General features: G+C 56.7%; 1 protein-coding gene across 1 annotated transcript; it reads right to left on the bottom strand.

The window, feature by feature from the left end:
• Positions 1-163: 163 nt before the first annotated feature.
• Positions 164-8,823, bottom strand: AGPAT2 (1-acylglycerol-3-phosphate O-acyltransferase 2). Its single transcript, XM_042830595.1, has 6 exons — positions 8,581-8,823; positions 5,165-5,298; positions 4,785-4,960; positions 4,589-4,684; positions 3,333-3,405; positions 164-2,573 (listed from the first exon to the last, which is right to left on the bottom strand). Exons 1-6 carry the CDS (start codon positions 8,766-8,768, stop codon positions 2,422-2,424), a joined length of 819 nt encoding a protein of 272 aa, XP_042686529.1. The 5' UTR covers positions 8,769-8,823; the 3' UTR covers positions 164-2,421.
• Between the last annotated feature and the right edge of the window lie 4,038 nt (positions 8,824-12,861).

The following is a 12,861-nucleotide window of genomic DNA, read 5'->3' as shown; positions in this document are numbered from 1 at the left end:
TCCTGCTGGAGAGGCAGAAAATAAATGCCTTACCTCATGCCATTAGCAGCGCCCGTCTGGCTGTGCCAGAGATTGGCTCTACACGAATTCATGTGGTGCTTGGTTTTGTTTGCCTCTTCCTTAGCCCTGTAGGGCAGTTAATCATCATGCTTTTACACAGGCCTGAAGGCATAGAGCCTGGTTTTATTGTTTTAATGCAAAACCTTTCCCTGTGACACTCCCATCACCAGCACAGAGCAGACAGGGACAAACCTGCATCACTCAGCCGTGCCAACAGGGTGAGGCCAAGTCCCCTGCACACCTGCTCTGCAGATGGAGTCCAGACAAAGCCCACTTGTTTACACTGGCACAGCACCAACTGTTAAGGTGGCTGTTTTCCCCCACCCAACCGTTGCTGCTTTGGCAGTCCACACCAACCTCCCTAGCTCTGTTTGTTCAAGCCAAGGTTGCAGGTGTAGCAGAGCAGACGCGAGCAATGCGGTACAACACTTGGCTACAACCACAGTTGCAAGGAGGAGCCCTGTGGGTACAGCCATGCTGCAGAGTTATACTAAAATAAAGAGTTACACTAAAATAAAGTCTCCTACTGTGCACAGAGGCCGCAGGCTCATTACAGGAAGGATGGAGCTCCCTCCGTGGCCCCACTTTGCTATGGGCTCTTCCTCCCACAGCAGCCCTCCTCCCTCAGCTCCCACACAAAATCAAGAGTCTCCTTCGTTTAAATAATCAAAGACATACTTTTTTTTTTCCCCCCTCTTTAAGCAAAATACATTTTCTTAACCCAATTAAAACTGAACAGTAGACAAATGCACACAGAGGCATTGCTTCTTTCTCCTAGGTGCTGCATGAGTTGCTCCATTGAGCACTCCTTTGATCCTCCTGGGTTTCACCTCCGTAACAGCCATTTTTCTGCTGTTCTTACAAAGTGCTGGTTGGGTTTCCATCCTCCCACCCCGACCCGTTCCCTTGGCAGGTCTGACCCCTGAGACTGTACCATAAAGACCCTAGGATAAAGCCCCAGCTCCACAGCAACTCAGCCTAAGGACTGTCTGCCTTGGAGACTGCTGGCTGTGCCTTGCCCAGGTGAGGATTTACCCTAAAAAATGCCCTGCAAATCCACTTAGAGCAACGCAGCCACAGGCAGGCTCCAGAAGCTGACTCTGCTCATCTCACGGTGCTCCCTGCTGCATTAGCAAGAGTGCTCATGCCTCCCTGAGCCCCGGAATCACAGACCTGAGCCAGCCCTGCACTTCGCAGAGAGCAACAGCAAGGGATCCAGGAGCACTGCCCCATCTACCATCCCAGAGCTGGGAAAGCCCTTTATCCAAACTCCTCTAAAAGGGATGGAGCCTATTTTCTCTAGGGGGAAAACTGAAACTCTCCCCATTACAGACTCAGCTCATGCACCCTGTAGGCTCCCCACAAGTTTTGCAACTCCTGCGGAGCAGCAGCTTCACTGAGATCAGCACAGAGACATGGGACAGGCACCATCTTTCGGCCAGTGCTGACCATGACAAGACAAGCATGGCAGAGCCCTCTGCATCTGCACCAAGCACCCCAGGCGCCAGGATAATTGCTTGAGGAGGTCGAACAAACAGCACAGCCAAACCCACCCAGGCAGCGTGCACTGCCTCGGTGACACCACAGCTTCCCTCTGCACTGCTGTACCCCTCAGTGAGGGAGAGCACTTGTTCTAATGAGAAGCTGGGCTTTAGGAAAGGCTCACGGCTGACTGGCCCCATGCATTCCCCTTTTTTAGCTCAGTTATTGGCCCTAGGAGCTTTCCTCAAAGGGGGAAGGCTTGGCTCCAGAACGCCTGGGCAACACAGAGCCCCAGCAACAGATGCTGCTGAGATCCAAGGGCATCTCTCAGGAAAAAGCCTCGGTGCTCTGCTCCACCTGGGGATGCTGGCAGAAGCACGTTGCAGGGCACAGCACTGAACACAGGGCTGTGCTGCTGGACAGCCAGAGTCTGGATTTTCTCCCAATTCTCAGCACCAAGGTTGTGCAGGGACACACTGCTGCCTGCTGGCTTTCCATCTGGGGCAGCACCTAACAGCCAGCAGGAGCACGGGGACATTCACACAGGGCACAGCCCAGGCTCCTACCAGGCCCTCCTCACTGCCCCACAGCAGCTGCCTGAGCTGGAGAACTCACCTCTCTGATCATTGAGCCCTTTGGTAGCATACATTTGGTGCCTGAGAAATACAGAAAGAGGAGACGTTTCATTGCAAGATAAAGAACCCTTAAGAGAAATCCACTCAACAGGGAGCCTCGCTGCTGGCTCGATACGCCTCGTGTGCCAGTCCACAGCATCCCCAGAGTTCCAAGTCACTGCAGAGGAAGAGATGTTCCTTTGGTGTCTGGCAGCAGATGGGTCCCTTCGGCCACCGCCACACGGTGACGCCGCTGGAGCAGCAGCTAGGAGGAATCCTTCCCCTCGCCTGGGCGGCCCGACAGCCTGAAGAGGGTCTCCCTCATGATGTTGTGGCATCTGTCAGTGAGGTCAGAGACGTCGTCTGATGTCAGCCCTTTGGTTTCTATTGGCGGGAGAACCTCGACCTTGATTTTGCCTGGAAGCACAAGAGGAGCCTGTGAGAAAGTTCCCATCGCAGGAGCGCTGCTCTCTGCCCTTACAGAACACCTGCCATGGACAGGCTCATTGCAGCCCCCCAGGTACCCATCCCTGCAGTCATCTGCCCCTGCCAGCAGAGGTTGTGCTGCCCTCAGGGGAAGAGATTCCCTGAGAATTACACCCTGCCCCAAATAGCTGCTCCAAGGAGCAAAGCATTTCCCATGCCCTGACCTGGGGACATTAGAGGCTGCTCCCATCCTGAGCTCTGCAGGGCTGAGGTGAGCACACAGAGCTCAGCACCAGGTGCTCCATCCATCTGCTCCTGCCCAGCCCTCCTACCTCCAGCCAGCAGCAGAGGGAAGGCTTGCTCCCAACATTACTGATTCACACTGGCTGAAAGCCAACCTGCTGCCCAGCACTTACACTGACAGATTTAAGAGTTTTAACACAACTTGCAGAGGGGTCCCTGCTGTGAAAGACCGGAATTCAGACCATGCTTGCTTCTTCCCCTAAACACAATCCCTCTCCAAACCACCTGGGCTGTGCCAGCTATGTGAGGGAGAGGTGGCACCTAGTTCTTAATGAAAGCACCCCTTGGATGTTTAATTACATCCTCCCCTGAGTTAATCCAGCCCAGCTCTGGTGCCAAGTGCTTTGAACTGCCTCCACGCATCTGCTCAGCTCGGCCTCCCTCTCACATCCCCACGCAGACACGGTATCACTCCATCTCTGAGAAGCTATGAAGGCTCTTTCATACCTGATGTAAACAGATTCTTCTTCGGGTTGTAGAAAGTGGTGAAGGAGGAATACACCACGGGGATCACAGGGACCTTGGGGAGGAAGAGGAGTAATTGCAGTGGGAAGTCAGGATCCACTGGGGAGCACTGGGACATCCGAGGCACTGGGGACAGCTGACACTTCAGCCTCAGGTCAGCACTGCTTGCAGAGCTCAGCTCGGCTCCTCCAGGGCCAGGCTGAGCTGTTCCTGACCTGCACACACCGAGGCTGCCTGTTTTGACAGGCCTTTCTGTGCTGCACGAGCACATAGCTGGGGCAGGGCAGCCTCCATGCCTTCAGCTTCCGAGAGGGGTGTCACCAACTGCAAACAGTGCTCCCAGGAAGGCTCAGGCAGGCAGAGACAGAGCCAGGAGGGCAGGCCCAGAGTCACGTTATTTCGGCGCTGGTAACACAGACATGATTTGCAGTTGGTGACTCATGGGGAGCGGCAGCAGTGGGAGCAGAGGTGGGCAACATTTCCACTGTCCTCCCCTTCAGGCCCTGCCAAGCCCAGAAGGAGGTTGGCACCCGCTCCCTCCTCCAGGATCCCTGCTGCAATGCTCTGTGAAAGGGGAACATTTCCCCTCGGGTCTCCAATGATTCTGGTCCCAAGAACGGAGGCACAGCATGCACTGGAGGCTGAGGCACAGCGTGCGCCTTCCTTTGGCACCAGAGAACAGAGCAGGTGTCCCAGCTGGCAGCAATCCCCCTTGGCCACAGTTGGATTCTGCTGCTCCTTCAGGAGCACCAACAGCTCCAGTTTTCCAGAGCTCAGGAGCTGTTTGCTCCTCTCCCATGGACTCTGCCATATTGAGCAGAGAAGGCATCTAACACAGCACAGAGCAGCCCCTGTGGCAGCCTGGGAAGAGGCTGCTACTTTCACCAAGAGGAAGCCCGGGTGATGCTCTAAAGCACTAACATCAATAAACACAAATCAGCACTCTGCTGTTGCTACATGGGGGATTAAGAAATTAATTGCCAGCTGTGGGATCCCCAAGGCAAGCTCTTGGTGTGGTGCTGGGCTCTCTGTTGGAGGGGAAAAATAGGCATTCTATTCTTGCTAGGCAGAACTCAGGACACCTAAGGGTGGTTGAGCTGAGGAGCACAGCTGTGAGCTATGAGCCTCACCTGGGAACAAACCAACCACACCACAGCATGGCCAGCCTGCAACGCCACTGCAAAAGCTTTTGGGTCCTCATGTTTGGGAGGAGCCTTTGGGAAGCAAAGCACTGTTACCTGTGCCTGGACAGCAAGATGAAATGCTCCTTTCTTGAATGGCATCAAATCTCCCGTGCAGTTCCTCGTGCCCTCAGGGTACACCCACACCTTCACCTGCAGGAGATAAGGCTCTGCTCCAGCAACCTTCTTGCAGCATTCCCTCCCACCAGCACTGCCACGTCACCTCCCCAGGCAATGCCACAACGCCACTCACGTTCTCAGCTATCATGGTCTTGGCCACCTCCGCCATCACCATCTTGGCACTGCTGGTTTTCTTCCTGTTGATGAAGATGACACCCCCGAGGTAGGTGATGAGTCCCACCGTGCCGGCGTACATCAGCTCCTTCTTGCCCACCTGGACACAGCCGTCGGGCAGGACCTCCATCAGCCCTAACGTGACGGCAGAGGGTGAGACCCAGCAGCCACCCCCTCCCCAAGCGCCTGCACTTGGATGGGACAGAGGGAGGGGGGAGGCCCTTCCTGTAACCAGCACCAAACCAGTGGCATCAGGAGCACAGAGCAGTGCCGGGATGCCAGCAGGGCCTCCCACAGGGTGACCAAGAAAAGCGCTTCCCCCCTTGGGCTGCTCCTCACCCATCATGTCGAGGATGCTCTGGTGGTTGGACACAATGATGGCGGGGCCCTCCATCTCAAAGTTCTCCAGTCCTTTCACCTCAAACCTCAGGCCGAAGAAATATTTGAAGGACTTGACCACGGTTTTGATGATCCTACGGAGGAGGAGAAGAAGAGTGGTCAGACAGCAGCAGGGCAGGGATGCAGTGGGGGCAAGGAGACAAGAACAGCTCTGTGACAGCCTCCAGCCCCATCTGTCTGTCATTCACCCATGTGCCTGTCCTGCATGGCCAGTCCCATGTATTTGAGGGTGCTCAGCACACAGCTGAAGCACTGCAAATCACACCAAGAGAGCACAAATGTCAGTGGCATCCTGGGAGAAGCAGAGTGTAAGGTAGAGCCACAGCTCTCTGCTTCCCTCAGGCTGACAGCATCCCCTCACAACCAGACTCACTACAGACACTTCAGAGGAGCCAAGCCCAGCCTAGCACAGGTGCAAGGACTCTGCAAACAGAGGGCAAACTGGAAGCCCTCCATCCAGTGCAGGAGGGAGAGAGGCTGATTACGCAGCCTGCTCAGGGATCTCTCTTCCTGCTGCCAGCCCCATTCATTCACCACTCCTTTTTTCCCATGTCAGGGTTGTAAACCTGGCTGGATGGTACCGGTGCTTTCCTGCTGCACTCAGCACAGCCCCACAAGCTGTTCAAACAGCTTTTCCAGGAACTGGCACACCCCAGCACTCGTTATTAACTTGCACCCTTTGCCCCAGGAATGCTGTGCTAATCCTGCTCACTGCAGCACTTCTTTGCAGTGCTACCAACACGGGGTGGCATTACCTGAGAAAAATCTGCAATCTTCAAACCAAGAGCTTCCTCCTGCCAGCTCAGCTCCGCCGGGGACCTTAGGGTCCATCCTCCAAAGCTCCCAGCTTTCTTCCCCAGCAGCTCAGCTCAGCCCTGCCATACACTTGCTGGGCACAGCCAGCCCCATGCTGTGGCCAAACCCCTGCGAGCTCACAGCGCTGGGACAGGTGGGAGCTGGGGACCCTCCAAGTGGATCAAAGGACGCAGCCAAAAGCTGGCAGCACACAAGGGCTATTTTGGGCAGGGGAGCAGCCATTTGTCAGGACGGGAGGCGGAGGAGCCTGCACGTGAGCAAAGCCCCCAGGAACAGCCAACAGCTCAGCCCTGCCTGCCCTGAAGCACACCTGCAAGCTGCCCTGCCCTCCTCCTCTTCCAAAGGATGCTCTGCACCTCCTCCCTGACAGCAGAGAGCTTTCCTCCCTGCAGGGATGGCTCTGAGGGTCAATATTAAGTCCCATTCATTTGGGACCCCACCGCACTCACCACAGGGTCCTGCTGGAGGGTTCCCCACCACCACCCACCTGGGAAGCATCAGTCACCCAGGGCAGCAGGTGAGCAAGCTGCTGGCACCTCGTTCTGCCTTGGCAGCAGCTGTTTCCCCAGGTGATCCCCATCCCTTCAGCCACAAGCCTGCACCAATGCAACATCCATCTCTGCACCCCATGCACAGACCCTCGGGGCTTTCTGGCTCTAACACCAGAGTTCAGGGCAGGGCAGTGGCCGCCAGTTACACCACTTCATGACACAGCTGCCGTCAATCCCTGGCATGCAAACCTGCTGCAAAGGTCAGACCGCACCCAGAGCCCCGCACGGGATGAGGGCAGCACAGCCAGGGCAGGGCAGGTGAGGAGAGCTGGGGTGACACTGACCGGGGAGGTGGGGGGGAGGCCGGCAGAGGCTGCACCACCAGACTGACCTGCATCCCACTTCTCCTCCCTCCTGCCTGCCAACCAAAAACAAGGTCGCTGCTCCAGCAGTCACGCTGTTCGGAAGCGGCTGGGAGAGGCTGGTTACTCATTACTCAAGAACAAACCACCCAACTTCCTCCTGCCAGTGAAGAGCCAGCGTTTCCTTGCATAAGATGTGGCCTGAGCTGCTCAAAGAGGCGAAGGGGCAGAGCTGGGAGCAGCAAGGAGGAACTGGGCGACGGGCAGCCCTGAGCAGCCACGTCACCACGGGGCTGGGCAGCTCCTGCCCCCCCCAGCAGCTCCCTGTGGGGAAGATGATCCTGGCGTGGTGCAGCCACAGCCGTAAATCTGATGTCCTACCCGCCAGACACACGGAGCAAGGGGATAAATGAGAGGCAACGTGCCCTCGAGCAGCTCTGCGGAGGCTTTTTTAGGACTCTGATCGTGAAGAATTCACGCAGGCTGCTTATCGCACTAGAAGCTCTCACAAGAGGTTTCACCACTAGATAAACACATCTATCTATCAGAGGAGGGCATCTCTCCCACGGCCCAGCACAGCAAGGACAGGGCATCCTGCTCCTGCACTGACACAGCCTGCCCCCCAACATCAGCACCAGGACAACCAGCTCCACGGGGAAGCTGTAGCAATAAGGATCCACAGACCTCCCAGAATTTGGGAGCTGCACCAGCAGCTGGAGCCAGCGAGTGGAAATGATGGGCTTGGGTTACAGGAAAAGGGTGGTTCTGGCTACAGCTCAGCTCTGAGCTTCAACAGGAGGATTGCTCTGCACAAGGAGCTCTTCTTCCTGAAGAAGTTCCGTTCTAAGTTGACAGATTTCAGAAGTTTTAGGGACGAAAACAGAGCCAGCATCGTACGCTGCCCCGGTTACAAGGCTGGGTGTCAACTTCTGGGAGGAGATCCTGCCCTAGGAGCTCAGCATGGACTGCAGGGCAGAGCAGCTCGCAGCAGCACCCAACGCACAGCACAGGGCACTTCCTACCGGCACCCAACGCTCCTCCCCAGCCCCTGCTCTGAGCTCAGCTCACCACAACCCCACAGCTGCCAAAGTGTGGATCTGCCCCACCTCTCATCCACGCTGATGCATGGAGGCTGAGGGCTCCACTCCCCCCCAAGAGGAGCCTCTCTACAAACACAGCTTGGAGTAGGGAAGACAGAGCAGAGAAGGAAAGCTGACAGCAGGGCCCGGAAGCCAACACCAAGCCAAATTCCCCTGTGCCACCCACAGCAGTGCTAACCCTGCCCTCAGTGCCCCACACACATGGGTCTGGCCCGGAAGATGGGACCCAGGCCTACCAGCACAGCTGGGGCTGCCCCACATCCCTCTGAAAGGACACGACGTGCCACCCGGCAGCTCTCTGGGCACAGCCATGGCTGCTGCGTCGCCTTCAGGCCCCAGCATTCTACAGCCCCACTGAGGTTCCATCTCTGATTGATGGTGGGGAGGAAGGAGATCCCAGCCTAGGCTAAGGACTTTGTAGTCTTCCAGCTCACCTCCCAACCTGAAACAGTTCCCACTTGAAGCAGCACACACAGCCTCCCATAGCATCCCCCAGACCCCCTCCACCTTACAGGGGAACCGCAGCTCCGTGCCACCCCCTGCAAGGACCCCACTGCCCCCCACTTCGCCCCCACCTACCCACCCACCTCATGTTCTTGACGGTGCGGCCGCCGTTGACGAGGAGGCAGACGGGAGCGGTGAGCCCGGAGCAGACGATGCACAACACGTAGTAAAAACCGATGCGCAACGCGAAGTTCACAGCCGGGCTGAGCTCCATCAGGAGGTGCAGCAGCAGCAGCACCGCCGCACCCCATAGCAGCCAACCCAGCTCCATGCCGCGTCCCCGGGACCCTCCGAGCCCAACCCTGCAACCACCTTATCTCCCCCCACGGCCGCTCGGAACGGCGTGCGCTCCCCCCGCCTTATGTGGGCGGTGCGCCCGGCTCAGCTCAGCCCCCTCCGCCACGACTTCGGCCGCACCGCCCTCCGTGGGGCGGGGAGAGAGCGAGGAGGGGGGGGGGTTCAGGGCTCGGAGCTCTGTGACGGGGCCTGGAGCGGGTGGGGGAGCCGTGGGTGGGGGTTGGGGTGCAGTTGTGGTGTTGTGGGGCGGTTTTGGGTCCCTCCTCTTGGTGCGACGCCGGGTTTTTGTATCCTTTGTGGCGTGGTTGGGGAGCTTTGGGGTGCCCACGCGGTGCTCATCAGGGTCAAAGGGTCCCTCCTTGAGTGAGATTGGGTTTCTTCGTGGTGCTATGGGGAGGGCTGTCCTGGCATGATGCGGGGTCTTTGGGGTCCCTCGTGGTGCTGTGTGGGGCGTTTTTGTGTCCCCTCACTGTGTGATGTAGGGTTTTTGTATCCCACATTGGTATGGGGTCCTCCCACGCCTCCAATGCATCCCATGGCATTGGTGTGGGATCTTTGGGTCCCTTCTGGTGTGATGTGGGGTCTGTGAGTTTTCTCATGCTGCTGTGGGTGGTCTTTGGTCGCTCTTTGTAGGATCTTTGGGTTTCTTCATGGTGCCACAGGAGGATCCTGAGGTCCCTCTTGGCACAACGTGGGGGTCTTTAGGTTTCTTTATGCTTTCCATATTGGGACTTTGGGTCTCCATGTGACAGCTTTTGTGGAGAGGCCAGGGTGGGTCACTGGTTCTCCATAGGCACCAATGGGCAGGGCAGGGGGAAGTTCCTTCACCTGCACTGATGTGAGCTCAGGATGAGGCCTGAGAGCTTCGTGGGCACTGAGCTGAGATGGAAGGCAGTCTGCTGGATTCACCACAAACCACCCCAACCGCCTTCAGCAGGTTTCACAACACTGCATTAAAATCCCCATCCCGGGGCTGTTTGTGACTCCATCAGGGTGAGCCACAGCCTCAGCAGCGCATGGGGTTTGCAGCCCCAGCATCATCAGCACAGCCAACCTTACAGCTCCTGGGGAAGTGGAGGAAAAGCCATCGCTCCTTCCCACATAACTCCTGTTCCTTTGGTTCTCTCTTGACCCAATGTCAGAGATGGGCAACCGATATCAACCACTGATAGCCCTGGGGGCAGCTCAGCAGCTGTAGCATCTGACCCACAGACAATCCCTTTCTCTCTGTGGCAGAGCGGGGCCAGAACTCCCACAGCTGCCAGGCAATGACATCTCAGAGCTGGTCTCATGATTCCTGCTCGTACCACAAAGAGCCCTCATTGTATCAGCATCGCAGCGTTGGGTTCATCCCTCAGGCCCATGCTGGGGAGGAGCGACTCCCATCCAGCAGAGCACGGGCTGCCTGCAGCACATCTGTGCTATCCTTGTGATTTTCTCTCTTTTTTTTCTTTTTTTAACAGGGAGAGAAAGTCCCTGGTGAGCTGTCACTGGGGTGTGTGTGAGCCACACAGTGCCACAGAGCATCTCCCATGCGTGCAGGGGGATGAGGGCACGTGGGTGCTGCACAGGCTTCTGCTGCCCGTGGTCCCACCATGCTGTGTTCCTAGGCTGTACCACGTCAGTGAGCTCATGGCAGCAGAATAAACAGCTGAGGAGGAACTGGGATGTTGACTCGGTGTGGCTGCACTGCAGTAGTCTGCAGGACTACATAGCAACAGGGCTGCACAAAACCTTGGAGCCCTCAGAACTGCTCAGCTGCGCTGGGGTTGGGAATAGGGATGGGGCTGGGGATGAGGTGGGGGTTGGGGATGCACAGCCTGCTGTGCTCTCTCAGAAAAGAAAGCGTAACGAGGAGAGAGTTTGTCTTTAGAAATGAGCGGTCAGAAAGAAGAAAATATTGCAAAAGGATATTAGATAAGCAGGGAAGGAAAGCTCTGCTTGTGCAACCTTTACCCAGCGACAGATAATGATTGGGAAAGTAACTTCTCTATCTGCTCGGATGCTAACTGCAGCCAGATGTGGTTTTATGGCCCCTTCGGTCAGGGGACACGAGCACTCAGCATATTTCATACCTGCAGCAAACATCTCTTGTGTTCTGTGGGTCTGAGAGCATAGCAGGGCCAAGGCCAGGCCGAGGGGAGCAGCAAGGTGCTGCTGGTGGCCATTTGCTCCCCAGAGCTGCCACCTCTGCCTGCCTGTCCCACCTGCAGCACCTGATGCCATTCCAGCCTGGTTGGTCCTAAAACAACTAAAACTGTGCATGAGATGAACACCCCACCAGTAGCCCCACTGAGCTCACATGGCTGGAGATTGGGGATAGCAGAGCCAATGCACCACTGTTTCCTGCCTTACTGCCAAGGTTTGCAGCCCACCTGACCCCCAGCACTGCTGTTCTGCTGCTGGCAGACTGCGCAGGGAGCAGCAGGCAGCAAAAACGCAGCGCTCTGAGATCTGTCTGCTGCATTTCAGAGGCTGGAATTCTCCCTGCACCTGGTGTTCTGCAAAGCACTGCACCACGTGCAGCAGGCAAGGTGCCGAGCAAAATGGGAGCAGGCCATCCCTCTGTGAGAGCAGGGCTGCAGCCACAGCAGCTGCTCCCAGCCAGCACTCCTCCGTGTGCCTGCACCCCTGCGGCAGCTCTGTGCTCCCTCTGCTCCCTCTCCCTTTGAGCCCTTTGCTGGGGATGCGCAGCTGTAATTACAGCACAGGGGAAGATCCCATTCCCCCAAAGAGCCACGGTAATTACTGCTGTGCATTGGCCCAGGAGAGCTGGAGCAGCGTGCTGCTGGGGCTGGGAGAGCGAGGGGAGATGCAGATGGAGAGGGAAGCTGCTCCCTGTTGGGATCCCCATCCTCTCCTCCAGTACAGCTTTCCCCTTTCTCTGCAGCATCGCTTTGTGCGGTCGCTGTTGGCTGAGGGCCTTTGGGCTGAGCCCATGGATGCTCTCACCCAGCTCTGAGCCATTCCCCAAAGCGCACACAGCACACACAGCTCCACCACAGCCCCAGGATGATGGGGTCCATGGGGTCAGGTGCCCCCAACTCCTCACACAGCTCGGCAGAGCAGCACTGCAGCAGCTCCCATTGCCTCCAAGAGCTGAAGTCCATCACTGCTGAGCTCCCATCCTGGCAGCCCTGGCTAAAACCAGTCCAACAAAACCCACAATAAATCCACACAGGGAATGTGTCTGCGTGAAGATAACAGTGTGCCTCCCTGCATTTCCTCTCTTATTGATTAACACCTCTTAATGACTCTGGATAAAAAAAATCTCTCGTAGTCATCGCCTGTCACAGAAGATCAATGGAAAGGCATTTAGTGAGATACAGAGGCAAACAGCCCCACAGTTCCCTGCAGGAGCCGTCCCTGAGGGCAGCACCACTGCTGCCCAATCAATAGTTCACTCTGACCTCTCCCTATTGCTTGCTTTTTTTCCCCTTGAGCTGGCAGGGCAGCAAACCTGCTCTTGGCTTTATCAAGGACTAGATTATAACTATCTCGATTGATCTGATATGTAAAGGACACCGGGGCCTCTCCAGCCGTCTGCACTGGAAGAGCTCCCGGAGCTGCACAGGCCCTCGTTAACCCCTGGATCCATAAAACCCATGCCAATTAGCCCCAGTCATTAGCCAGTGAGCCCAATCAGCTGTGGGCGCTGTGCACGGTGTGGGTGAATGGCCTAAAGCTTTGTGGGGGGCACAGGAAGGAGCACTGGAGCCTGGAACCCTCACCCATGTGCCTGGGACATGGACAGGGGTGGGGACCATGCGGACGTCCCACTGCCCCCACTCATGAGATACAGCCACACCTGCAGCGTTGCTATCCCTCGTTTGATTGGATTAATTAATCATTTGGTTATAACTGCTCATTAAGCATTCCAGCAATCAATACTAATCACTTAATTACTTGGCATATTACAGCTGGGGAAGGTCTGCTCGTTCCTAATTACATTCTTTGGACAATCCACCCCTGGCAATCTCAGAGCCCCATAGCAGAGGCACTCGGAGCCGTTCGGCAATGACCCACATTTGGCATCCCTCGCCCTGCGCCCATCCTGGCAGCTTCCC

This window comes from Centrocercus urophasianus, unplaced genomic scaffold (assembly GCF_019232065.1).
Source record: "Centrocercus urophasianus isolate 14NV4802_14NV808 unplaced genomic scaffold, USGS_Curo_1.0 seq_34, whole genome shotgun sequence".
NCBI lineage: Eukaryota > Metazoa > Chordata > Aves > Galliformes > Phasianidae > Centrocercus > Centrocercus urophasianus.
Note: the sequence above shows the minus strand (reverse complement) of the source record. Positions and strands in the feature narration are given on the sequence as shown.

What these genes read in the sequence shown, in the direction of transcription:
- AGPAT2 (XM_042830595.1), bottom strand. Translation starts at nt 8,768, where the DNA reads ATGGAGCTGGGTTGGCTGCTATGGGGTGCGGCGGTGCTGCTGCTGCTG. An exon ending in CGCACCGTCAAGAACATGAG is followed by an intron (nt 5,299 to 8,580) that starts GTGGGTGGGTAG and finishes CCTCCTCCGTAG; the next exon opens with GATCATCAAAACCGTGGTCA. An exon ending in GAGCATCCTCGACATGATGG is followed by an intron (nt 4,961 to 5,164) that starts GTGAGGAGCAGC and finishes CCGTCACGTTAG; the next exon opens with GGCTGATGGAGGTCCTGCCC.